Source organism: Ornithorhynchus anatinus, chromosome 1 (genome assembly GCF_004115215.2).
Source record: "Ornithorhynchus anatinus isolate Pmale09 chromosome 1, mOrnAna1.pri.v4, whole genome shotgun sequence".
In the NCBI taxonomy this organism is placed as follows: Eukaryota; Metazoa; Chordata; class Mammalia; order Monotremata; family Ornithorhynchidae; genus Ornithorhynchus; species Ornithorhynchus anatinus.
The window spans coordinates 26,603,640-26,631,444 of record NC_041728.1 but is presented as its reverse complement, the minus strand read 5'-3'; the positions used below and the strand labels follow the sequence as shown (position 1 = coordinate 26,631,444).

Below are 27,805 nucleotides of genomic sequence, written 5' to 3'. Positions count from 1 at the left end.
CAGGATGACCAAAATTCCCAAACCAGCCGGCAACCGGGGGAATGTGTAAGCAGATGCTCCCGACAAGCAAAATGCCCCAAGCAATGACAGGATTAATCACCCACATAAAAGTGAATCACAATACTTTAAGAGATTTGGAAGTCAGTATAAAGTTGTTTTTCCTATTGAGCTACAATTACAACATGTTTGATTTTCATAAATGAGTACGTGTTAGGAATGTGGATACTGACTCACGGCTCCAGCCCTGTATCCAACATAAGCAGTCAGAGACCTAAATTAACCTGGGAAAAACAATGCTCTCTGATTCAGATAAAAATTTAGAGTACAGGGAGTTCTCCTAATAATACCAAAGTTGTGTTCTTGGAAAACCTCATGCTTTGGGAAAACTGTGTTAGAGTACCCACTGATTCAGGAGGAATTAATGGGTTTAGGGGCTAGATGTTTCAAAGCTAGGGGCTGACATTTTTCCATAAAAATTCCTAGCTTTCATTGACGTTTCTACACCTTTGCCACCTACTGCTATTTTACTGTACTAAAAACTAAAAACTTGCAAAAATATAAGTACAGACACATTACCTTGTGGAACAGTAAAGTGAAACTGAGGCAGAGACTGCCAAGTGCAGCAGCATCACAGTTTGCAAGAGAAGCGGCATGGCCTGGAGGATAGAGCCCGGGGCCTGGGAGTCAGAAGGACCTGGGTTCTAATCCCAGCTCTACCCCTTGTCTGCTGTGTGACCTTGGAGCGAGTCCCTTAACGTCTCTGGGTCTCGGTTCCCTCGTTGGTAAAACGTGGATTAAGACTATGAGCCCCACGTGGGATATAGGCTGTGTCCAACCATGTATCTACTTAGTGCAGCGCCTGGCACAGAGTAAGCACTTAGATATCGTTTTTTAAAAAAGCACGTGCAGTCATGTGCCTGCTTGTGGATCGTATCCTGTCTGCACAACCTCACGGGGTGGGAAGAACATTCACTAATCCTTCTACTGTGTTGTGTCTGAAAAATGGGTTGTGGCAAAAATCAGTGTATGTTTATAACCAGAGATCCAATAGTCACCCGCCTGCTAATTGCCTCATTTGGGCAGCTGGCCTGAAGCCCCTCCACAGACCGCGCTTTGATGTGGCCCATCTAGCTCTAGGAGATGTTTCCCTGACGGCTCAAACCGGTTGCAACTGCACTGCTTGGGATCCCTAAGAGGGTGCTAAGGGAGTCGGAGAGCCCCAAGGAAGAACAGGCAGGAAGGAAAAGCAGCATGGCCTAGTGGCTAGAGCACAGGCGGGGTGGGAGAGAAGGGCCTGGGTGCTCATCCCGGCTCCGCCACTTGTCTGCTGCGTGACCTATACTCCTCTGGGTCTCAGTTACCTCTCCTGTAAAATGGGGATCCAGGCTGCCAGCCCCATGTGGGGCAGGGACTGTGTCCAACCTGATTAGTTTGTAGCTACCCCGGCATTTAGTACAGTGCCTGCCTCATAGAAAGCGCTTAAATACCATAAAAAGAGAAGCAGAGTAGATGATTGCTTGGGTTGGAGGGGCTGGGAGGGGAGAGGGAACAGAGGGTAATAGTTCCTCCTTTCTGTTTAGGCTAGTCACAAATCTCCTTTGGATCCCTTTTTCAAGTACTTGCTAACAAGAAGAATAATTGTGGTATGAGGGCAGGGAACTTATGGCTAACTTTGTTGTACCGTACTCTCCCAACTGCTTAGTACAGTGCTCTGAACACAAGGACAAAAAGTACTCGGTAAATATCACTGATTGATAGAGAAGCAGCATGGCTCAATGGAAAGAGTATGGTCTTGGGAGTCAGAGGTCATGGATTCTAATCCCGACTCTGCCACTTGGCAGCTGTGTTAGGCAAGTCACTTAACTTCTCGGTGCGTCGATTCTCTCATCTGTAAAACGGGGATTAAGTCGTGAGCCCCTTGTGGGACACCCTGATTACCTTGTATCCCCCTCCCCCAGTGCTTAGAAGAATGTTTGGCACATAGCAAGCGCTTAAAAAATACCATCATTATTATTATTATTATTAAGTGCTTATTATGTGCCAAGTTCTGTGCTGAACACTGGGGCAGAACCTCTATACTGTAAGTTCACTGTGGAGAGGGAAAGTGCCCGCCAACTCTGGTGTACTGTACTCTCCCAAGCATTTAGTACAGTGATCCACACACAGTAATCACTCGATAAATACCAGTGATCGATACAAGATAATCAGGTTCCATATGGGGCTCCACTGATCGACACAGGATAATCAGGTTCCATTGTAGGCAGGAGGGAGAATAGGTATTGAACCTCCATTCTGCAGATGAGGGAATGGAAGAACAGAGAAGTTAATTGACTTGTCCAAGGTCACCCGGCAGACAAGTGGCGGAGCCAGGATTAGAACCTCAGAAGTTGCAGTTCCACTTAATCCTAAATGTTCCAAATCTATGACATCTCTGAGTGCATTTTCCTAAGCCTGGCACTCTTCGGGACAAGATCACAATTCACAAGCAGAGACTATCCCTGGAAATGTTTGAGCAACGCACCGATACAACAATAAATCATTCCTATCCGGGAAAGTTTGCACTCAAGAGGACGTTGTTTAATCCCTTAGCAACCCAATGATCACCACTCTCCACAGCATTTACTGAGCACTTACTATGTGCAGAGCTGAGAACAAAGCACTTGGGAACAATAACAGAAGTAGAAGGCCCAGTTCCGGACCACAAGGAGTTTACAACCTAATAGGGCGAGAGATAAATGGATATACATGCCCAAATATCATCTTTACAGAGTTGCACCAGTTTCGCATAATTTTTGTAACATTAAAACAGGGGTGGGGCTATTATGCAGGTCATATTAAGTCTAGCTATAAAGGGAGGAGGACGAGGAAGGTAGGAGGGCCCTTGAGATTGCATCTCATGATTCTGTTGCACTCGGGAGCATACAAAACAATAATAATAATGGTATTTGGTGAGCGCTTACTATGTGCAGAGCACTGTTCTGAGCGCTGGGGTAGATACAGGGTAATCAGATTGTCCCACGTGGGGCTCACAGTTTTTTATCCCCATTTTTACAGATGAGGTAACTGAGGCACCGAGAAGTTAAGTGACTTGCCCAAGGTCACACAGCAGACAAGCGGCGGAGTCAGGATTAGAACCCATGACCTCTGACTCCCAAGCCCGTGCTCTTTCCACTGAACCACACTGCTTCTCTATAACTGATTCGGTTCCCTGCCCACAAAGAGCTTATAATCTAGAGGGGCAGACAGACTTTCAGATCCATTACGGCTCCGTACGTAAGTGCTGAGGGGCTGGGGTGAATAACAGGCATAGATCCAAACGCAGGGGGGTGGCTGAAGGGAGAAGGAGTAGAGGAAATGAGGGCAAAGTCGAGGAAAGCCTCTTGGAGACGTAATTTTTAATCAGGCTTTGAAGGTGGGGAGAGGGATGGTCTGTCACCATGAAGGGGAGGGAGTTCTAGGCCAGAGGAAGGATACGGTCAAGGGGTCAGCAATGAGATAAATGAGATAGAGGTCCAGCGAGTAAGCGGGCGTTAGAGAAAGAAGGGCAGCACGCTAACTGCCCCCAACACACCGCCTATAATTAATGCGATCCACAAAATAATCCTTTCATTTCCTCCTCAAAAATCAAGGTGGAGTAATTATGTGAATACGTAAGGTACCTAATGGGCAGTGAAGCGAAAGCACTGACAAAAATGATAAACAGAAAAATGTTCTACTTACACAGATATAAGAATGGAGTTAGGAAATATTTTAAATTTAAAGAACGAGATGAGAAAGACTCGCATCGCACAAGCTCAAAGGTTCTATCAAATCTAAAACCTAGAGGTCCTTTTAACATCTCAACACTAGAATATTCTTTGGACCGCTTCTTTGTAGAATGATTGGGGAGAAAGCTAAAACCCCAGGAACTTTCACTAAAATTTCAAATGCCTCACATATATACAATGAAGATTTTGGATTAAAATTCTGGTTTTAAACTAAGATTTGTCAAATAAAAGCTTACACGTTTTTCTATAGAACAATGCAGGTGGTTATGTGCCCTTTACTGTCTGATGTTCTATGTTTAAGATACCAACATTTGAGGAGGTTTTCAGGGTTGAGGGATTAACATTTTCCACCCAAATCACCCGGGAATGGTAAATTAGATGTAGCTGACTAAAATGAGAGAGGAAACAGTGTCAATCCAGAGCATAAAAGCTTACTCTTTTAGTAAAGCTGCCTAATAATGTATGATTTTTGAAAATCATCAACTAAAATGAAACAGCAGTCATAAACCCTGGAAAACAATTCTCAGGACACTTTAAGGGATACTGTCTAATTTTACAGAAAATTGAAAAATTTGCTACAAAAAAGAAAACAAGACGCCCCCCCCGGACACACACCCACACATACAGACACACCACGCATCACTGAGCTAGATAGAGACGATCAAGTTTAAAATACTTCCTCTACACGTACAGCAAATCCTTGAAAGCTTGGTGATAGCTGTTATCACTCCTTCCACACGCAATAACCCAAGTAACTAATTTCCACACAATCTTATTTTTTTTTAAATGGTATTTGTTAAGTGCTTACTACGGGCCAGGGACTGTACCATGCACTGGGAGAGAGACAAGCTAATCGGGCTGGGCACAGTCCCTGTCCCACATGGGGCTCACAGTCTTTAAGGGAACTGAGGCACAGAGGAAAAAATGAGGTGACTTGCCCAAGGTCACACAGCAAACGGTGGAGCAGGGATTCGAAGCTGGGTCTGCCTCCCAGGCGTGTGCCCTTTCTACTTGGCCACGCTGATGTTTTCTATTCTTTAATCATCTTTGGCTGTCGTGCGCCAATTTAGATGCAACTTTTCAAAACGGCAGAAACTAAAATGGATCCATTAAGGACCTAGTCCACACAAAGGAGAGCAGAAGCAAGTTTTCCGGGCTCCGGCAAGGACTCTGGCCAGGCAAGTATAATGTCAAGCCTCTTCCTGATTACACTCTATTCCTGATTTATATCCAGTTTGTTGCTGACGATGTTGTTTTCCTACTGGGCCCGGCTAGTCTTTCCCAGTTTTAGCCGTCTTATGTCTGCATGTGTCTGTCTGGCGTACCGTAGGATTTTGCCCTCGGCTCTGGTGGTTTGCATCCTGATTCTGGAAGACCCTTTCCCTTCGTTTGTGAAGAGCCCCGGCCTGGGATTCAGAGGACCTGGGTTCAAATCCTGCCTCCACTGCTTTCCTGCAGTGTGATCTTGGGCAAATCCCTTCACTTCTCTGTACCTCAGTTCCCTCATCTGCAAAATAGGGATTCAATACCTGTTCTCACTCCTACTTAGACTGTGAGCCGCATGTGGGACCTGATTAGTCTGAATCTACTCCAGTGCTTATTACGGTGCCTGGCCCAAAGTAAGCGCTTAACAAATACCACTAGTATCATTATTCTTCAATTCGTCTCGGTCACTGAACTTTACTTCTTCCAAAAAAGTGTTAACCTTTTGCAGCCATCTGCAGACTTGAGTCAATACCATTCTTTCTTTCTGATCAGGGTTCACACAATGCCACGCTAGCCAAACCCAAAATACACAAGAGGCCTGAAATGCAAATAGGAATATACTGTAAAAAAAAAATAAAAAATAAAAAATTGGCCTCACTCAAATAGAAACAGTACAGTATGTATGGGGAAATTGCTAAAACTATAAAGTCCTTAACAAATGAAAGGAAAAAAATCAAATGTAAACATTTCACCCAAGTGCAAATGGAAAGGCAAACCAGAAGAGGAAAGAAATATGAAAAGAAATCTAAAAAACTGGACGGTTTAAATCCGTTCTGCCTAATGACACAAAACCTCATATAATGAGAGTACTGGCAGATGTTATGGCAAAGCCATTAGCCGTTATTTTTTGCGAATATGTGGAAGGCAGAAGAAATCCCTCAGGACGGGAGATGGGCAAATGTTGTTCCCGTCTTGCAAAATGGAAAAGGGGATGACCCTGGTAATTACTGATTGGTCAGTTTAAAAATCGATATCTGGGAAGATCGTAAAACGGGTCATTAAAAAACAATTTGCCATCGCAAGTGGGGAGACGGGATTCTGATCCGGAGAGGACACTGGTCTGACCCAGTACGGCATCTCCCATGGTCTTGCACTCTTATGAATCTTTTATGGTCTGTCGCTCTTTTCTGATGCTTATAAAACCCATCAGATTGTAAGCTCTTGAGGGCAGAGCTCCCTTCTGAGTCACACTGTCAGTCCTCAGGATTGGCAACGACGATATGAAGCTGTACACCCATGCTCCTTCCTATTCTCTTGGGGAAAAATGCAACCGCAGTCAATTGACAACTCTTTCTTTATTAAGCCCTGTTCCCCACCTACAATTTTAAGCGTGGTCAATGAGATGACAAATAGAGAAACTGTTCAAAATAGTAACAGATGGCTTAATTTTACTCCAGAAATAATCCTTTCCTTGGCCAAGTCAACTGTGACGCCAGTGTGATAGTTTAAACAAAACCCCACCCAAGAATTACCTCACTGCTCTAAATGAATGAAGTATCAGTCCAGGCAGCTCCACATTTATCTGGTCTTAAGAACAGATGCCTCCAGCCCAGTTTTACCGTTTGGGTTTGTGGTAATGGTTTAGCGGGGGCCTTGAGAAGAGGGCTGGAGGAGAAAATGAACGACCGAAGTGTCTGGGAGCGAGGGTCGGCAACCAGCTCACCTCCAACCTCTCCAAGTTTTTTGCCCAAAGAATATTTGAGAGGACACAAAACTGTCAAGGAGGCATTTTATGGCTGCGTGCACATCTATGCCTGCAGATCTACAGTTCTTACTTTACATAAGAAGAGTTACACTCCTCCAAGTCACCCTTCCACATTGCCTTTTCTGATGCTTCTGAGACCATGGGGGAAAGCAGCTTTTTGTTTTGATTTTAAATGGCATTTAAGAACTTAATATGTGCCAGGAACTTACTAAGTGCTGGGGTAGATACAAGCTCATCAGATTGGAAGTGCAAGCTCACTGTGGGCAGGGAACGTGTATGTTTATCGTAGTATTGTACTCTTCCAAACTCTCAGTAAGTGCTCAATAAATATGATTGAATGAACATGTACTAAACACATGAGGCTCACTGTCTTAATCCCCATTTTACAGATGGAGGTACTGAGGCCCAGAGAAGTGAAGTGAAGATTAAATCCCTGTCCTCCCTCCTACTCAGACTGTGAGCCCCATGCGGGACAGGAACTAATTAACTTGTACCTATCCTGGGCTGGACACGTAGAAAGCGCTTCACAAATACCATGGACGAAAACAAACAAACAAGAAAAAACAGCCAGAGGAATTAGGGGCCACCAAGCCAATCAGAGATGTGACTACGCTATTCTTGGGTATTTAACACACTATGACGAAGAGGAGTGAATGCTTCGAGTTCATTTTATAGGTGCTGATTCATAGATTTTTGCAGGAGGCAAAACCTGGGATGATGGCTATTCCCACCGAAAAACCAGATAAGCAGTCAACTCTTGTGGCAATATTTACGAGTCCACAAGGTTGCGAATATCTTGATTGGGCAGTGGGGAAGAATTCTAACAGAAGAAGGTTGGGCAGCATCACTCTTACTTTTTTTTTTAATGGTATTCCTTATGCGCTACATGTTAAGCACCGTTCTAAGAGCTGGGGCAGATACAAGTTTATCAGCTTGGACACGGTCCCTGTCTCACTTGGGGCTCACAGCCTAAGTAGGAGGGAGTACGATTTAATCCTCATTTTCCAGTAGCGGAAACTGAGGCCCCGAGAAGTGAAGTGACTTGGCTGAGGTCCCGCAGCAAGCAGCTGGCAGATTTGGGATTAGAACCCAGGTCCTCTGACTACCAGGGCCGTGCTCTTTCCACTAGGCCACGCCGGTTCTCTCTCCATCCCAGCACCATTTCCACGGCTCAGCCCTGTCACAGGTGGACGGCCACCAAGCGGGACTCGATCGGCAACAGATGAGCCGCCCAGGCTCCCCTTTTCCCAGGCTCTGGGGCCCAGCCACACAGGAGGGACGCTCACACCGTCTAAACTGTAAGCTTGCTGTGTGAGCAGGGAATGGGTCTGTTATACTGTACTCTCCCCAGTGCTTAGTACAGTGCTCTGCACACGGTAAGCGCTCAATGAATACGATCGATCGACCGACTCTCCCACCTCCCCCAGAGACAGTGGCGCGTCCATAAGCCCCTGCTGCAGCCCCAGAAGGGCTCCAGCGGCGACAGCAAGAAGGCTTCTCAACTTTTACAATGTCACAAAGGTCCCCGCCTGAACTGCGGCTGACTTCTGACACTGTTGGTCAGACGCCACGTGGCATGGTGGACAGAGCACAGGTCTGGGAGTCAGAGGACCTGGTTTCTAATCCCAGATCCTCCACTTGTCTGCTCTGGGACCTTAGGCAAGCCACTTCCTTTCTCTGGGCCTCGGTTACCTCGTCTGGAAAATGGGGATTAAGACTGTGAGGTCTGTGTGGGACGTGGACTGTGTCTCACCTGATTAGCTTGTATCTACTCCGGTGCTCAGTACACTGCCTGGCATATAGAAAGCGCTTAACAAATACCATCAAAATAAAAAAAATTTTTAAATGAGCTGTGAGGAGCCTGAAATCCTGATGTTCCTTTCATGCTTGCCATCATGTCTTTTATATCTTTCTTTGCCTGTCCTTACATATCTGTTGCCAACCTCCTCCTTCCCTTTTTTTTAAAAATTTTTTAAAGGTATTTCTTTACCACAAACTATATATGCTAGGCACTGTACTAAGTGCTGGGGTAGATACAACCTAATCAGTTTGCACACAGACCCTAACCCACACGGGGCTCACAGTCTTAATCCCCACTTTCCAGATGAGGTAACTGAGGCAGAGAGAAGTGAAGTGGCTTGCCCAAGGTCACCCAGCAGACAATAAGCGGGGCCAGGATTAGACCATCCTTAGACTGGGAGCCCTTTAGGAGCCAAGGACCATGTCTATACCTCATTCGTGGGTTTCTTTCCCAAAGCTCGGCGGAGTGCTTTGCACACAGGAAGCACTTAAAAAATACTATCCTTACCACTTACAACCACTGCTGCGGATTTTCGACCAGGGTCGACTCCCTGGGCTGGCGTCTGAAATACTTCCCAGGTATTCACACAGCACCTGGGCTTGGCTTCACCTGCGTCACAAGTCGTTGAGAGCCCGGGGGGCCTAGCATGGCTGATCTGTCTTGACGATCATACCTTTCTTTCCCCATCTGTTAGAGTTTAGGAGGCTTCTGCTGCGGTCACCAACAGCCCAGAACAATAGCTTCCCTTCCATCCCACTTCCTCTTCCTCTACAGACATTGATCCTCCTGGTAGAAACTGCAGACTGTTGGCTTTAAAGCACGGAATCCGCTCTCTCCCCACTATTTAGCCACTCTTTATCCCCCCCAGAGGCCCCGTGGAATAAGCGTAGGCCTGGGAGTCGGAGGACCTGGACCATCCATCCCGGCTCTGCTCTGTGTCAGCTGTGTGACCTTGGGCAGATCACTTCAGTGCTGTGACTCGGTTACCTCATCTGTAAGATGGGGAACTCTTACCTGGACTGTGAGCCCCATGCGGGACAGGGACTGCGCCAAACCTAACTTGAATCTCCCCTTCTGCTTAGAAGAGTGCGTGGCACATAGTCAGCGCTTAATGAGTAGCATTATTATTACTACATCCAGCTTGCATTCCTCATTCTTCTCCAGCTCATCTATCACTGTCTTGATCTCACCCACACCCTCCCTGCTACCTGGAACTCCCTCCCCATTCATCTCCACCAGCTCTCCCAGTCTTCAAAACCTCCTGAGAAAGCCCTGTACTGAGCCCAGCGCTTGGGAGAGTTTCACAGAAGCAGGACGCGTATTCACTGCCCTTAAGTGATTTTTTTTTCCTGTTTCCCTTGCCTAGCTCTCCCTGTGTCATCTCAGCACCTGGACCTGTGACCGGCGGACGTTTGATATTCACCCCAACGCCACAACACATATATATATATATATCTTTAAATTATATATTATAAATTAGATTAACATCTGTTTCCCTTCTAGACTGTAGGCTTGTTACAGACAGGGAGCGTATCCACTAATTCTGTTGTAATGTACTCTCCCAAGCACTTAGTACAGTGCTCTGTACATAGTAGGTGCTCAATAAATACCACTGATTGACTGATTCAGGAGCTTATGACCTAATGGGGTGGACAGACAAAACTGTATACAAACAGTAGGAACAGGCCCTTTATGTCAGGATACCAGAGCTCATCCCCTCTATAATCAAGTTTCCAGAAGAGGGGAGAAAATGTATTGATTCAAGTGACAAGTTCTACCAGTATTTTAAGTCGGTTTTAAAGGCTTCTTTCTTTGATGAAACCAATAAGCATTTCAAATCCTCTTAAGCTTGAATAGGGGTGAAAAATCCTTGAACTACTGACTCTGATCTCCCAAATGATAAATGAAACTTTACTTTGACTTCTACTTCTGCTTTTAGGACTAAGGGTAGCTAGAAAGCATCTTCAGAAACTGTTCACGATCCTTACTCATATACACTTATAGGAACCAAAGCGCACTCTTCGAGGAGTGCTTTCACAAATTCAAAAGTAGCTTTTGTTTAGGATCCAACGGTCCAATTTAAAACACAAACTGAAGGACGTTCTTTCGGATTTGCCACAATCTTTGGTAGGAAATGATTATTCTAGCTGATAGTACTGGGATTTGGAATTCAACTCCACTTCAAAGGATGTTTGTTATGAGACAAGAAGGGCTGTCTCGGAAATAGAATATTTTTGCTCCATTTGCCCCACACACTTGGACCAAACTAAGACTGGGAACCTCACTGATGATTCAAATCTGGACTATATCTGATTGGCCCCGAGTAGAAAGAAATAATACAGGCTGAAATTAGTTGTCCTGGGACTGAACAGATACATTAGGTCTACATAGGGCAAGCGCATTCCTGAGCGAATTTTTATGTTACAAGGCACTATATTAATCACCCCGTAACACTCTTTCTCTCCTCAATCAGGTCTAAGGTAGATTATGAATAAATAATAATAATGGTATTTGTTAAGTGATGACTATGTGCAAAGCAGCGTTATAAGTGCGGGGGGGATACAAAGTGATCAGGTTGTCCCGCGTGGGGCTCACCATCTTAATCCCCATTTTACAGATGAGGGAACTGAGGCACAGAGAAGTTAACTGACTTGCCCTAAGTCACACAGCTGGCAAGTGGCAGAGCTGGGATTAGAACCCACGACCTCTGACTCCCAAGCCCAGGCTCTTTCCACTGAGCCACGCTGCTTCTCTGTGCAAGGGCCAATCAAACATCACCTAATTCTTAACTTGGGTGGAGTCACTTCACTTCTCCGAGCCTCAGTTCCCTCATCTGCAAAATGGGAATTCGATACCTGTTCTCTCTCCTATCAGAATGTAAGCCCCATTAGCTTGAATCTACCCCAGCCCTTCCCTCAGTGCAGAGCACACAGTAAGTGCTTAACAAATGCCACTATCATTATTATTACATCACCTCCATCTCACTATTATAGCAGAAGCCATGTGATTATTTCTGGATATGAAGCCCTTGCATTATTAGAACTTGTTTAACCTGTACTGGATCATGTCTTGATTCTATTTAACCCAGACTCTAATTCTGCTGCTCTAGAGCAGAGAGAACTGAAAAAAAAAGGTTCAGCCCTCTGAATTATACTTTCATTCATTCAATAGTATTTATTGAGCGCTTACTATGTGCAGAGCACTGTACTAAGCGCTTGGGATGAACAAGTCGGCAACAGATAGAGACAGTCCCTGCCGTTTGACGGGCTTACGGTCTAATCGGGGGAGACGGACAGACGAGAACAATGGCACTAAACAGCGTCGAGGGGAAGAACATCTCGTAAAAACCGATGGCAACTAAATAGAATCGAGGCGATGTACAATTCATTAACAAAATAAATAGGGTAACGAAAATATATACAGTTGAGCGGACGAGTACAGTGCTGTGGGGATGGGAAGGGAGAGGTGGAGGAGCAGAGGGAAAAGGGGAAAATGAGGCTTAAGCTGCGGAGAGGTGAAGGGGAGATGGCAGAGGGAGTAGAGGGGGAAGAGGAGCTCAGTCTGGGAACGCCTCTTGGAGGAGGTGATTTTTAAGTAAGGTTTTGAAGAGGGAAAGAGAATCAGTTTGGCGGAGGTGAGGAGGGAGGGCGTTCCGGGACCGCGGGAGGACGTGACCCGGGGGTCGACGGCGGGATAGGCGAGACCGAGGGACGGCGAGGAGGTGGGCGGCGGAGGAGCGGAGCGTGCGGGGTGGGCGGTAGAAAGAGAGAAGGGAGGAGAGGTAGGAAGGGGCGAGGTGACGGAGAGCCTCGAAGCCTAGAGTGAGGAGTTTTTGTTTGGAGCGGAGGTCGATAGGCAACCACTGGAGTTGTTTAAGAAGGGGAGTGACATGTCCAGATCGTTTCTGCGGGAAGATGAGCCGGGCAGCGGAGTGAAGAATAGACCGGAGCGGGGCGAGAGAGGAGGAAGGGAGGTCAGAGAGAAGGCTGACACAGTAGTCTAGCCGGGATATAACGAGAGCCCGTAATAGTAAGGTAGCCGTTTGGGTGGAGAGGAAAGGGCGGATCTTGCAATGTGAATACCAAATCCTGATAATGAAAGTTCATGAAAACTGTGATAAGTTTAAAACAAACTTCACTTCAGTGATCTACCACCTTTCTTGTTCAAAACCATTTGTGCTGGCAAATAAAAATGGTATTTTTAACGTTTTAACCTTCCTGACCGGTATATTAGAAGTACGCTTTGTCTTTGTCACATCAAGGTCTCAGAAGGTAGGAGAGAGAATTCCTATTACGTCATCTTGTACCTGTAAACACTTCCAAACCTCAACCGTCTCTACATCTTTGCCTAAACTTGTTCAAAAGTTAAAGACTCCAAAGTCTTCTCCGTACTCCACCTTGAGTATTACCGATTTGCAACCTTAACCCCAGGGTTTCCCACTCAGGAGATGAGCTCTAATTATACTTATTTAAATTATCCGTAATTCACAAGACTCTTTCTAAAGCCTCCACAATACTTCTCCAATTAGCCACTCGGCAGAAAACCACTGCTCTAATCCCAGCTCGGCCTCTAATCTGCTTTGTGACTTTTGGCAAATCATTTAATTACCCTGTGCCTCCGTATCCTCATCCCTAAAATGGAGATCAGGAGATCTGCTCTTCCCTCTTCTTAGGCTGTGAGCCCCGTGTGAGAGGGAAACTGTGTCCAGCCTGATTACCTGGATCTACCCCAGCACTGAGCATGGTGCTTCGTCACCCATGAAGCGCTTAATGAACACCACATTTAAAAACGCAGGAAACAGTAATTTAGTGATGTCTCAATGGTAGAAGCTATCATACTTTGGGGCAGTTTTAAGGTCTGGAACTGAACTAGAAGAATCCTCATTTACTGAGTGCTTATTTTGTGCAGAATTTAGCGTTTGGGAGACAACAACAGAGTCGGGAGGCGTGTTCCCTGCCCACAGTGAGCTGACAGTCTAATCCACAGGCTCCCTTTTGCTTCCAGCTGGGGAGGAGTTTTTAAGGAATAAAATGATTGAATAGAAGGTGAACCCAATTTTTAATATGGAAAAAAAACTGAGGTGGTAAGTTCAGATCCGATACACCCATTCTCCCACCTCTGCCTGGGTCAACCCCGATACCCTTGCGGTAACTTCGGCTGTCAATGAATCCTGGGCTCGGGGGAGAAAGGGAAGATAATATTCTGAGGTGTCAGTGACACCCCCAGTCTCCCAAACCATGGCAGAGAGAGGAAGAAAAACCGAGCCAGGGCTTCTTCAGTATATTTTTGCAAGCCCTCATCAGCACGATTACTTATTAAGTGTACAGTATGTCAAGCCCTGTCCACAACCCAAAACGGGCCCACAAAAAACTAACTCTGAAGAGGGATAAGGTCCACTTTAACCCGGATGTACAAGAAGGCACTTCAAAAACACTTTTAATCGTTAACAGCCATTCAAGGGCAACCTTCCCACTAAAGTGCAGGACGAGCCCACAGTGAAAGTCATTTATAAGATGAGGTTCAAGGCATTAGGGCAATCTCTGCATTAAACAGCACAACCGGCAGGATGAAAAATGGCCTCTCGGCAGCCGACTGCACAGCGAAATGCCACTTTTTGAAGGATTTTGCACCCACAAGCGATCCAAACCCATTTAAATATGGTTCTGCCCGCCTGTGATTGCCACCAAGTCGCACCGTGCTGCAAGTCTGCCAAAGGGCAACAGAAAGAAGCAATTTCATGGAAAAATGCTGCAATCCTTTCCGGAGTCTACACCACACGATAGTATAGCTTGGGATTCCTTTTCGCTCGATTTTAGGGATCCAATACATGAATATCTGCAGAGGATCTAAAGGTTTTCTGGTTTCTAAAACGAAGCTTCCCTAGTATAATGTAATAGAGAAGAAGCGAGGCTCAGTGGACAAAGCATGGGCTTGGGGGTCGGAAGGAGCTGGGTTCTAATCCCGGCTGCGCCACGTGTCTGCTGTGTGACCTTGGGCAAGTCACTTCATTTTCTCGGCCTCAGTTCCCTCATCTCTAAAATGGGGATAGGCATGTGAGCCCCACATGGAATAGGGACTGTGTCCAACCTGATTGTCTGGTACCTACACCAGCACTTAGAACAAATCCCTCATCTCCCCACCCTGTTTTCCCTCCCTACTGCTTCACCTATGCACTTAGTCCTACCCCTTAAAACACTCACCTATAGTCGTTCCACAGCATTTGGGTACCTATCCGCTGTGTGACCTTGGGCAAGTCACTTCACTGTGCCTCAGTTACCTCATCTGTCAAATGGGGATTGAGTCCCAGGTGGGAGAGGGACTGTGCCCCAGATGATTTATCATATTCACTACAGCACTTAGTACATGTCTGGCAAATAAATGTTTAAGAAATATTATAATTATTACTATTATTGTCCTCGGTTGCTTTCCTCACCTGCAATTTATTTCACTGTCTGTCTCCACACCTAGTCCTTCGCGACAGAGAGCACATCCATTTACTCTGTTGTACTCTTCCAAATTCTTAGTTTGGTGCTCTGCACACAGTAAGGGCTCAAGAAATAACAGAGAAGCAGCGTGGCTCAGTGGAAAGAGCCCGGGCTTGGGAGTCAGAGGTCATGGGTTCGAATCCCAGCCCTGCCACTTGTCAGCTGTGTGCCTGTGGGCAAGTCACTTAATTTCTCTGTGCCTCAGTTACCTCATCTGTAAAATGGGGATTAACCGTGAGCCTCACGTAGGACAACCTGATTACCCTGTATCTACCCCAGCACTTAGAACAGTGCTCTGCACATAGTAAGTGCTTAACAAATACCAAGATTATTATTAACAAATACCAACATTATTATTATTAAATACTCCTGACTGATTAATTGAACGTTCTTGTGTTTAAATGCACACTCTTACCTGGTCCCAAAGAGACAACCTTCGTGATGTGAGAGAACTAAATACTCTAAGGGTAAGAATAATTATACAAGAATTATGGTATTTGTTAAGCACTTGCTATTTGCCAATCACTGTTCTAAATGCTGAAGCAGATACAGGATAATCAGGTTGGGCAGTCCCCGTCCCACAAGGGCCTCAGTCTTAATCCCGATTAACAGATGAGGTAACTGAGGCACAGAGAAGTTAAGTGACTTGCCCTATGTCTGACGGCAGATGGACGGAGACGGGATTAGAACCCATGCCCTCTGATTCCCAGGCCCATGCTCTTTCCACTCGGCCAGGGTTGCTATGGAGAGTTGAATTTGAGTGAATTCTTCCATATCCTTCTCCATCACATCATCCAAATGGAAATGGGGTGGGCTTTTTGGCCACAGACTTCAGGAATAGTGGGAGACTAAGAGGAAGAATCGAAAACAGACCCAGATACCTCAAAGACCAAAGGCGGGCAGCCTGCCAAAGGCAATACTTATGGGCACAGTGTAGAAGCGAGAGCCCAGAGGTTTACTGGACACGTTAGGTGTTCACCCCGCCAAGGTCCACTGCCCCAGCCCTTACTTACAGGACCCTTATATTTGGTTGTCTCCCCTACCGGTAATTTATTTGGGTGTCTGCTTCCACTGCTAGATTGCAAAAATCCTGAAGAGAACAGGTTTACTAACTCGATGGTGGTCTCCCCAATGCTGAGCACAGTTCTTGGCATACAGTAAGCGCTCAAAAGTACCACTGATCGACTGATGTACTGATTTTTTCGGCCACAGCTGATAAAGTTCCCTCAGAGTGGCCTCATTGTTTCAACACAAAAGACAATCATCTACCTGCAAAACCTTGATAGAACAAAGATTTGATATTGAGAACCTCATAATCCAACAATAGGATTTATTGAGCCCTCTGCGGGCCATGTGGTAAGCAATTGAGAGAATATAATTGAATCGGTAGACGTGGTCTCCGTCCTCAAAGAGCTCACAGTCTAGGGGAACGTACTCTAAAATAAATTACAGTTAAGAGGAAGTGATAGAGTACGCAAAATACGTTCGTAAGTATTACGGGAGACTGGGAGTGCTTACCTGGCCCTCCTGTGAAATAATGGTCGGAGAGGGGAATATGAGTGGGGATATTAGAAATACATCAGGAAGGGTCTCCTGGCTGAGTTGTGATTTTAAAATGGCTTTGAAGACACGAAGACAGACAAGAGTTTTAGGCAAGGGGGGGTGGGGGTGAGAAGGTGGTTGGCATCGGAAGATGAGAAAGAGGCACACTTAAGAGGAACTTATGAGCTGAGGTGAACGGGATATGCACGAAGGAGAGGATAGGGTGAGCGCCTCAAAGCTGTCAGGAATTTCTGCTTGACAAGGAGGTTTTGAGGGGTGGGGAGTTGTGGCCAGAATGACCTTTCAAAAAAGCGGTCCAAGCATCAGGGAGAAGGCATATGGATAAGGAGAATACATGGTCATTTGACTATGCTTGGAATATTAGAAGACTCACATCGTCCTCAATCACATTTACTGAGCGCTTCAGTATGTGCACATATCAACAAGCATTTTAATGATCTGACTTACGAGAGGGGGAATCGGGAATTTAGGGGCGCTGGGAAGGCAAGACTCAGGCAGCACAACATTCTAAGGACCCCAGCAGGGGCATTCCTAGAAGATAAAACAGGAATAAGGACATTGGGGAAGAGGACTCGGGTCACGAGATGATGGACTGTAGGAAATAGGGAGTCAAAGTTTGGGGTGGGGGAAGAGAAGGAAGCAGGATGCTCCAAACTTCTCTCTCATAGAACAAGTAAATACCTGACTAATCCAAAGGGAGACCTTGAGATCCAACGCCTTTCTTTTTTCATGGACTCAATCCAGAAGCAACCATTTCACTCAACAGCATTTTCCAAGAACACAGTAACGACAGTATGTGCAGTTTCACAGAATACCTAAAACTGGCGGAAGTGAGTAGCCACTCTCTGCTCAGGTTTCACAGCCGCTGTACTTTCTCTTGTCTTTCCCTTAGTTCCTTCCCCCGTTTCCTGCTTGGCTCTCCTCCTCATACCTGGCCCGGGCCACACCCAGTTTTAGCCCACCCCAAACTCCAACACCCCAATATTCCCAGTTTCCAAGTCTGGGAATGCTGCCACATAAAGACGGCAAGTTCGCAGGTGAACTGCATTCTCCAGTCTGCAAGGGAGAAGAACCGGGGCGGCGCAGCCCACCGACTGGATTGCTGGGGTGGGGGACGGGAGAGATCCCTAACCCAACCTGATCCAGACAAGACTCTTCTTCCTGCCTTTTTCCATTACTTTCCTCACTACCTGTCACTCTCTCCTCTCATTACTCTCCTCCCCTTTGTCCCACTCTGGTACCTCATCTCATCTTCTCTAACTACATTCCTCTCATTATCTTTCTTCTTCCCAGATCACATCTCCCCTGCTACTGCCTCATCACTTACGCTAACCAGTAGTACTTTTTGTACATATCCAGTTACAGACTCTCCTCTACATACACTTTTTCACCTAACCATCTTTCCAGTCCCACTTTCCTTTTACCTGTAAATATTTTGGGTTCTGCCTCCCCTGTGTGAAGTTCCCAGAGGGCAGGAACTGCGTCTCTTACCTCCGTTACACTCTCTCAAGCGTTCTATACAACCCTCTGCTCACAGTAGGTGCTCAATAAATACTCCTGACTGATTTGCTGCCTCCACTCAACATTCTTGTCTTTCCCTGATTTTGTAATCCTGATCTCGTTCCTCTCTGGGTCCCTTCCGAGGTCCGAGCAGCCTGTCATCTTTCGTTCACCTTTCCTCCCCTATTTCCTTATTTTTTTTTTTTAAAAAGGGGCATTTTAAAAAATGCTTATTACACCCCAGGGGCATTTTAAAAAATGCTTATTACACCGCAGGCACTATACTAACCGTTGGGGTAGATGGAAGTTAATCTGGACATAGTCCTCGTCCCACATGGGGCTCACAGTCTTAATCCCCATTTTACAGATGAGGAAACTGAGGCCCAGAGAACCGAGGTGACTTGCCCAAGGTCACACGGCAGACAGGTGGTGGAGCCGGGATTAGATCCCAGCTCCTTCCGACTCCCAGACCCGTGCTCTATCCACTGGGCAACACTGCTCCTCAGGTGCTCCGCTCCTCTTCCCTTTGCTTTCTCCCCTCTTGTCTTAGTCCCTCAGCAGCTCCAGACCGCACATCTCCCCGGCACCCCTAAATCCACTGGTCCTTCTCTTCTCCCTCCCCTGGTGCCATACTTATTTGGAAATAACTAGAAAATGGATGCACGACTCCTCTGCGCTCAAGTAGGTAATTTCATTACCTATGCTCTGTAAAACCGGCCACGAGCACAGGAATCTAGGCTGTCTGGAACCTTGCTAGAGTTAAACACGTAATTATGCATATGTGTACACACACATACAGTTAAAGAACTCTGCTACAATTATGTTTGTGTGCATCTATGCTTGACACCATAGTCTATAAATGTGGTTCCACCAACCAGGTTTCTCCTAGGATCCTGACATCCTGGGGCTGGGTCCAAAATGAATTCTCTCTCTCAACACGCACAAGTTCACTTGGCAATAAAAACCTGAACGTTTCATTATTCCCTAGGAAACATCAGCAAAGTCCAAGTTATGTATTTCCCTGGATTTGCTAGGATTAATTTGCTTGACATTGCTAGCCTGAATTTTCCTTATTTATTCCCTTGGTTCTTCTTCACCTGTGTTGCCTAAAACTTTGGGATAATTTGCGTTTTCTTAATCAGACAGGTAGTTGAAAAGGGAGAGAAAGATGTGGAATCGAGTTAAATAAGATGGTTAATATCAGAAGACAAACAGTCAAGACGGCACGGGGGCGAGAAGAAGAAATAAAAGTAATGCAAATAAGGGAGAACGACAGGAAGACCTAGTCTGTATTTAGACCAGGTAGAAAAAAAAAAGGGGGTGGGGGAGGAGGTGGGGAAAGAGAAGGAAGAATAGGTAGAGATAAAAATAACGCGAAACCAAAGGAAGGGAAGCAAGCATCAGAGGGAAGCAACGCTTTTTCCCCTGAAAAAACACAGGGGGATAAAAGACAGACATCTCACACGCCTGGAAACATAACTAGTAGAGACTACAGCAGAGACTCCTTGCAGTGGGGGGAGGGAGGGGATAAAAACAAAAGAAGTGTTGTAATAGCCATGTAATTATCTCTGGATAAGAACATTCATTAGAACAAATATATGGTTTTCAATTTATGGGGATGGTGCTTGTAAAAACACTGCATCGGCTATTCTAAGGAAATCTGCCTGAAACTCCCATTAGGAAAAGCCAGGACTTCATAACTCTTAATGAAACTCGAATCCCTCTAGACTGGGAGCTCCTTGTGGGCAGGTTATTGATCTACCAACTCTATTCTATTATTTTCTCCCAAGCACTTAGTACAATGTTCTCTCCGTACAGTAAGGGCTCGATAACTACCACTGCCCGACTGATTCACGTTGGGGCGATATATATTTAAGCGTCGAGCTCCCAACGACCAGGAGTCTGTAATATATTTGTGTTCACTGCTCTCCAGATACGTTAAAACTAAAGTTTCTTTCTCTACGTTATTTCACGCGAAGAGGTTCAGCTGTCGGGATCTCCTTTTACTAAGTGCCGGAGTATACATTCTTCTCCAGTAACAGGTATCTCAAGGAAACAGATGGTCAGAAGGACTTAAAGGGAATCAGATGAAACCTTAGCTCCCCTACCCCACCCTCCAGCTTCTCCCACCAAGTTTCTGAGAACTCTCCCGAGGTGTAGAAAACCTTTAATATTAAATAGCCTCTGTTGCTCCACTTTCATTCTGCCGGGCAGTCGGCCGGACTGCATGCAGAGGGGCAGGCAGGGCTCTTTTAAACTGGGCCCCAGTTACTTCACGAGAGGGGCGAACGGAGCCGAGAGCATCGGTCAGGCCCACCACTACCCTCACACCTACTTGGGGTGGTACGACGCACACCACGAGAAGGGATGGAAGTTTGACGGCTGGGAAAAATCATTCCTGAAAGTTCTGAACGGTTTCAAAGGCTGGGGTTAGCAACACCCTTTAAGAAAAAATAAATCTATTTACACATCCCCTTTCTCCAGTGACTTAAAAAAGCACTGAAAGTTTATAGGGTCTCAAAGGCTGGGGTTAGCAACACGCTTTAAAAAAAAAATAAATCAATTTACACATCCCCTTTCTCCAATGACTTAAACGGCCCTGAAAGTTTTGAAGGGTCTCAATGGCTGGGGTTAGCAACACCCTTTTTTAAAAAAAAATAAAATCAATTTACACATCCCCTTTCTCCGGTGACTTAAAAAAAGCACCTGATGTCGGCTAATTAACTTACCCAGCCCCGGAAAGAAGAAAGAGAGTAGGTATTACATTTCCTTTTTTATAAATAGGCAAGTGGCTGTCCGGCCAGGATCCCGTCAGCCAACTCGACTTTACTCTCCCAAGAATTTAGTGGAGTGCTCTGCAGAGAGTAAGTGTTCAGTAAATTCCCTTGACTGAGTGTCCGGGACCACCCGGGAAGCTTGGACGGGAGCCACGCGCAAACGCCACCGGCACATCGACAGTCCGGGAAAGGAGTCCGAGAGCCTTCCTTTATTGCCACCTCATCAAAGTGGCAGAAAGAAAGCACCGGGGATGAACCTCCCATCGCAGCGGGGGCTTAATGGTATTTGTCACGCGCTTACTCCGTGCCTCGCGAGCGCCGTACTGAGCGCCGGGGTAGACGCAAGACAAATGAGGTTGGCCACTCTGCCTTTCCCTCGTCGGGCTCACCGTGTAAACGGGAGGAAGGAGCGATACTGAATCTCCACTTCACAGCGGAGGAAACCGAGGCACCGAGAAGCGAAGCGACTGGCCCAGGGTCACCCACCGGGAGAGTGGCCGGGTGGGGATTACAAGCCTTTCTGGGGCGCTCCACCGACAACGCTGAATTAGGAGCTGAAGAAGCCGTGTGGCCTGAGGGAAAAAGCACAAGCCTGGGAGTCGGAGGACCTGGGTTCTAATCCCGGCTCTGCCACTTGCCTCCCCTGTGACCTTGGGAAAGGCACTTCACTTCTCTGGGCCTCAGTTCCCTAACCTATGGGGATTCCATGCCTGTTTTTCTAGTATCTATTGAGCGCTTACTGTGTGCAGAACACTGTACTAAGCGCTCGGAAGAGCGCAGTATAACAATATAACAGACGCATTCCCTGCCCATAATGAACGTGAAACCTACGAGGGGCCTGGTGATCTTGTATCACCCCAGGGATTAGAACGGTGCTTGACACACTGTAAGCACTTAATACCACTTATTATTATTAATAAAACCTGTCAGAGAGGATGGGGCAAATGGCAGTGGGTGCTCTCTCTCTCTTGGATCTGTACCCTTTTCAAATCACCCTACCTTCCGCCCCACAGAAGGTACGTAAATAGCTGTAATTCGTATTAATGTCTGTCTCACCAACCCTGTAATACCGTACTCTCCCAAGCACTTAGTACAGGGGTCTTGCACAGAGTAAGGGCGCAATCCACACGACCGATTGCGGAGTGGTCGGGGAAGGTGTCTACCAACTCTTTTCTCCCGTACTCTCCCAACTGCTTGGTCCAAGGACTCTCGCACCCATGAGAAGCAGCATGGTGCAGTGGACAGAGCCCAGGCTGGGGAATCAGAAGGCCCTGGGTTCTAATCCCGGCTCCTCCACTTGTCTGTTGCGTAATCTTGGGCAAGTCACTTTACTTCTCCGAGCCTCGGTTACCTCGTCTCTAAAATACGGGGCTTGAGACTGGGGAATCCCCCCGCCCAGACCGGGAGCTCGCTGCGGGCAGGGATTGTCTCTCTTTATTGCATTTTCTCCAGTGCTTTGCACACAAAGTGCTCAATTGATACGACTGAAGGACAGGGACTGTGTCCGGGAACCTGATATCTACCCCAGTGCTTAGGACAGTGCTTGGCACAGAGTAAGCGCTTAAAATACCATCATTATTGTTATTATTATTCTCTGCGCCTCCGTGACCTCATCTGTAAAATAGGGATTGAGAATGTGAGCCCCACGTGGGACAACCTGATTACCCTGCATCTACCCCAGGGTGTAGAACAGTGTTTGGCACATAGTAAGCTCTTAACCACAATAATGACGATAACAATAATAAATTCTAATCCTGGCTCTGCCACTTTGCTGTGTGATCTTGGGCAAGCCACCTCACGTCCCTGGGCCTCGGTCACCTCATCTGTAAAATGGGGATTAAGACTGTGAGCCCCATGGGGGACAACCTGATTACCTGGAGTCTACCCCAGCGCTCAGCACAGTGCTTACTTGGCAGACAGTAAACGCTTCCCAAATATCATCATTAATATTCTTCTTATTCTCTGTGCTTCCGTGACCTCATCTGTAAAATGAGGATTGCGAGCCCTACGCGGGGCAGGGACTGCGTCCAACCCAATTTGCTTGGCTCCACCCCAGCGCTTAGTACGGTTCCCGGTGCCTAGTAAGCGCTTCACAAACACCATCGTCATCATCATCATAATAATAATGATAATTATAATGGTACGTCAGGCGCTGTGTGCCAAGCACGGTTCTAAGTGAGGAGAGAAATACAAGGTAATCAGGTCGGACGCAGTCCCCGTCGGTTCCCACAGTGAAGTGACTTGCTCCAGGTCCCACAGCAGAGAAGCGGTGGAGCCGGGATTAGAACCCACGACCCCTGACGCCCAGGCCTGGGCTCTGGCCACTGGGCCACGCCGCTTTCCTCTAATAATAATAATTATTAGGGTATTTGTTAAGCGCTTACTATGTGCCGGGCACTGTACTAAGGGCTGGGTTGGATACCAGCAAATCAGGTTGGACGCGAACCCTGTCCCACCTGGGGCTCAGTCTCAATTCCCATTTTACAGACGAGGTCACTGAGGCCCAGAGAAGTGACTCGCCCAAGGGCACCCAGCAGACCAGTGGTGGAGCCGGGTTCAGAGTCCCCGACCCTCCGTGCCGCTTTTCAATGGCTGTCCAAGCAGCGTGGCCTAGCGGCAAGAGCGCGGGCTTGGGAGTCAGAGGTCGCGGGTTCTAATCCTGACTCCGCCACCGATCAAGCTGTGTGACTTTGGGCCCGTCGCTTGACTTCTCTGGGCCTCAGTTCCCTCACCTGTAAAGTGGGGACAGAGAAGGGGCACGGCGCCGGGGCCAGTGCCCGGGAGTCAGAAGGTCGGGGGCTCCAAACCCGGCTCCACCCCCCGGTCCGCCGGGCCACCTTGGGCAAGTCACTCGGCAACGTGGCTTAGGGGCGAGAGCCCGGGCTTGGGAGTCGGAGGACGCGGGTCTCCATCCTGGCTCCACCGTTTGCCTGCAGTGTGACCGTGGGAAAGCCACTTCCACAATTAATAATAATGTTGGTATTTGTTAAGCGCTTACTATGTGCAGAGCACTGTTCTAAGCGCTTGGGTAGACATAGGGGAATCAGGTTGTCCCACATGGGGCTCACAGTCTTAATCCCCATTTTACAGATGAGGTAACTGAGGCCCAGAGAAGTGAAGTGACTTGCCCACAGTCACACAGCTAAGTGGCAGAGCTGGGATTCGAACTCATGACCTCTGACTCCAAAGCCTGGGCTCTTTCCACTGAGCCACGGTGTCACCTCATCTGGAAAATGGGGACGAAGGCCATGAGCCCCATGTGGGACCACCTGATTACCTTGGATCTACCCCAGCGCTTAGAACAGTGCCTGGCACGTGGTAAGCGCTTAACAGATACCATTTTCCAGCAGTCAGCACAGCGCTTGGCGGATAGTTAGCGCTCAACAGATACCATTTTCCAGCACCCAGAATAGCACTTGGCAGATAAGTGTTTAACAGCTACCGATGTTGGTATTTGTTAAGCGCTTACTCTGTGCAGAGCACTGTTCTAAGCGCTGGGGTAGACACAGGGGAATCAGGTGGTCCCACGTGGGGCTCAGTCTTCATCCCCATTTTACAGATGAGGTCACTGAGGCCCAGAGAAGTGAAGTGACTTGCCCACAGTCACACAGCTGACAAGTGGCAGGGCTGGGAGTCGAACCCAAAACCTCTGACTCCGAAGCCCAGGCTCTTTCCACTGAGCCACGCTGCTTCTCTACCATTCTCTAACAGCTACCATTTTCCAGCACTCAGAACGGCGCTTGGCAGATAGTAAGCACTTGACAGATACCATTTTCCAGGGCTCGGGACAGGGCCCGGCACATAGTAAGCGCCTAACCAACACCCTCCTCATCATTATGAATTATTAATTGTGATGAAGAAGCAATACTCGGGTCCTCATTGCTGTTGCCTGGAGAGGCCAAGAGGGGAGTATGCGGGGGTCACCTGGTGGATTCCATTGTCCAGCGCTCAGGACAGTGTTGGGCACACAGGAAGCGCTTAACAAACCCCCTCCTCATCGCTATTAATTATGAATTATGATGGGGATGAGGAAGGGGCAATGTCCCGGTCCTCATTGCTACTGCCGGGGGGGAGTGTGCGGGGGTCACTCGGTGGATCCCATTGTCCAGCGCTCGGGACAGTGCTGGGCACACAGGAGGCGCTTAACAAAGCCCCCTCATCATTGTGAATTATGAATTATGATGATGATGAAGGGGCAATGTCCCGCTCCTCAATGCTGTTGCCGGGGGAGTGTGCGGGGGGGAATCACCCGGTGGACCCCCTTCTCCAGCGCTTAGCACAGTGCTGGGCACCCCGTAAGGGCTCCCCAAACCCCCTCATCACTATTAATTATAAATTATGATGAAGGGGCAATGTCCTGCTCCTCAATGCAGTTGCCGGGGAGTGTGCGGGGGTGAATCACCCGGTGGACGCCCCCCTCCGGCGCTTAAGACAGTGCTGGGCACACAGGCAGCGTTTAACAAACCCCCTCATCACTATTAATTATGAATTATGATGAAGGGGCAATGCCCTGGTCCCCACTGCAGTTGCCGGGGGAGTGTGCGGGGGTGAATCACCCGGTGGACCCCCTTCTCCAGCGCTTAAGACAGTGCTGGGGACCCCGTAAGAGCTTACCAAACCCCCTCCTCATCACTATCAATTATGAATTATGATGAAGGGGCAATGTCCCGCTCCTCAATGCAGTTGCTGGCAGAGTGTGTGGGGGGAAAATCACCCGGTGGATCCCCCTCTTCAGGGCTTAGCACAGTGCTGGGCACTCCGTAAGGGGTTACCAAACCCCCTCATCACTATTAATTATGAATTATGATGAAGGGGCAATGCCCCGGTCCCCACTGCAGTTGCCGGGGGAGTGTGGGGGGGGGAATCACCCGGTGGATCCCCCTCTCCGGCGCTTAGCACAGTGCCGAGCACCCCGTAAGGGCTGATCAAACCCCTTCATCACTATTAATTATGAATTATGATGAAGGGGCAATGCCCCGGTCCCCACTGCGGTTGCCGGGGGAGTGTGTGGGGGGAATCACCCGGTGGATCCCCCTCTCCGGCGCTTAGCACAGTGCCGAGCACCCCGTAAGGGCTGATCAAACCCCTTCATCACTATTAACTATGAATTATGATGAAGGGGCAATGCCCCGGTCCCCACTGCAGTTGCCGGGGGAGTGTGTGGGGGGAATCACCCGGTGGATCCCCCTCTCCGGCGCTTAGCACAGTGCCGAGCACCCCGTAAGGGCTGATGAAACCCCCTCATCACTATTAATTATGAATTATGATGAAGGGACAATGCCCCGGTCCCCATTGCAGTTGCGGGGCGGGGGGAAAATCACCCGGTGGATCCCCCTCTCCAGAAGACCCGATGCCGACGGCGGGGACGGGGTGGGGACGGGGTGGGGTGGGGACGGGTCACCTGTTGGATGCGGGCCCTGGCCCTCCCGAGGACCTGCTGGTAGCCGTCGTGCCTCAGCTGGCTGAGGCTGTCGTAGTACTCGTCGGGGTCGTCGGGCTCGGAGAAGAGCACCTGGGACAGGATCTTCCAGCCGCAGGCGTCCAGCCCGTGTCCCAGGTAGAGCTGCAGGCGGCGGCAGAGGCCGTCGGCCTCGGGGCGGGGCAGGCGAGGCCCTCCGCCCAGCAGGACGCTCCACAGCCCCGACGGCTCCTCGGGGAGGGCGGGCAGGCAGGGCCCCAGCCGCGAATCCACGGAGCACAGCTGGCGGTGCACGGCGCGCAGGTCCTGGAAGGAGAAGAGGCCGGCCCAGCTGCACTCCTCCGCACCCTCCTCTTCCTCCTCCTCCTCCTCCTCCTGCTGCTGCTTCTTCTTCTTCTCCGGCCCGCGGGATCCGCTCCGCCGCCGCTGCGCCGTGCGGTTGTGGCAGGTGATGGCGAACTTGCCCTCCACCTCGTTCCAGGCGACGATGAAGACGAACTTGTGCTTCTCCCGCTCCTCGAAGGCGTGGGGCCGCACGGCCACCCAGTCCGACTCCAGCGGCTCCTCCGCCGCCCCCGCCGCCGCCGACATGGCTCCCCGCCGCCCGAAACCCTCACCGGCCGCCCTCGGCCATCTTAGGGGGGGAGGGCGAGACGACGGGCTCCACACGCGGGGCGATGGAGGAGGGGAGGCCTGGGCGCGGCCCCGCGGCGCGGCCCCGTCGCTCTCCTCAGAAGGGACGCGCTCCCGTCGGTCCCCTCACGGGCGGCGCGCTCCCGTCGCTCTCCTCACGGGCGGCGCGCGCCCGTCGCTCTCCTCACGGGCGGCGCGCGCCCGTCGCTCTCCTCACAAGCAGCGCGCGCCCGTCGCTCTCCTCAGAAGAGACGCGCGCCCCCAGAGGCAGCGCGCGCCGGCCGCGGCTCTCACAAGCGGCGCGCGCAGCCCTCAGAGGCGCCGCGCGCCAGGGGCTCCCCTCAGAGGCAGCGGGCGCCGGTCGCTTTCCCCCCCCCCCTCGTCCCCCCCCAGGGGCTGCGCGCGCATCCGCTCCGAGGCGGCGCGAGCCCTCAGAGGCGGCGCGCGCCGGGGGCTCCCCTCGGGGGCTGCGCGCGCATCCTCAGAGGCGGCGCGCGGCAGGTACTTCAGGCGGTCACGTGGGGGGGGGGGGGGGAGGCGGCGAGAGTTTTGTTTCCAAGCGTCCGCGCTGCTGCGGCGGCGGCGGCGGCGGCGGCGACTCGCTGCTGCTGCTGCTGCTGCTCCTTCTTCTTGTCCCGCCCCTCCCCGAGAAGCAGAAGGCTGCGCCGAGGGGACGCCCCCGCCCCGCCGCTGACGTCGCCGGGCTCCACGAGGGACGTAAACACGGCCACGTGCGGCACGCTGGTGACGCGGCGGGTGGCGGCGCGCGCAGCCCGAGGCTCCGGTCCTGCCCCCCCCCCCTCCCCGCGCATGCGCCGTGCGCCTCCCTCTGAGGCGAAGCGGCCTCGCAGGGCAGTAGTAATAATAATAATAATAATTTTGGCATTTG

At 49.1% G+C, this 27,805-nt stretch overlaps 1 protein-coding gene across 1 annotated transcript in view; it reads right to left on the bottom strand.

Annotated features, from left to right (window-relative positions):
- JMY (junction mediating and regulatory protein, p53 cofactor) overlaps nucleotides 1–27,263 on the bottom strand; it is an 89,778-nt gene extending 62,515 nt beyond the window's left edge. Inside the window, exon 1 of the mRNA XM_029059223.2 lies at nucleotides 26,266–27,263. Coding sequence (XP_028915056.1) covers nucleotides 26,266–26,874 — 609 coding nt within the window. The 5' untranslated portion in view covers nucleotides 26,875–27,263. The remainder of the gene's footprint in view (nucleotides 1–26,265) is intronic.
- Between the last annotated feature and the right edge of the window lie 542 nt (nucleotides 27,264–27,805).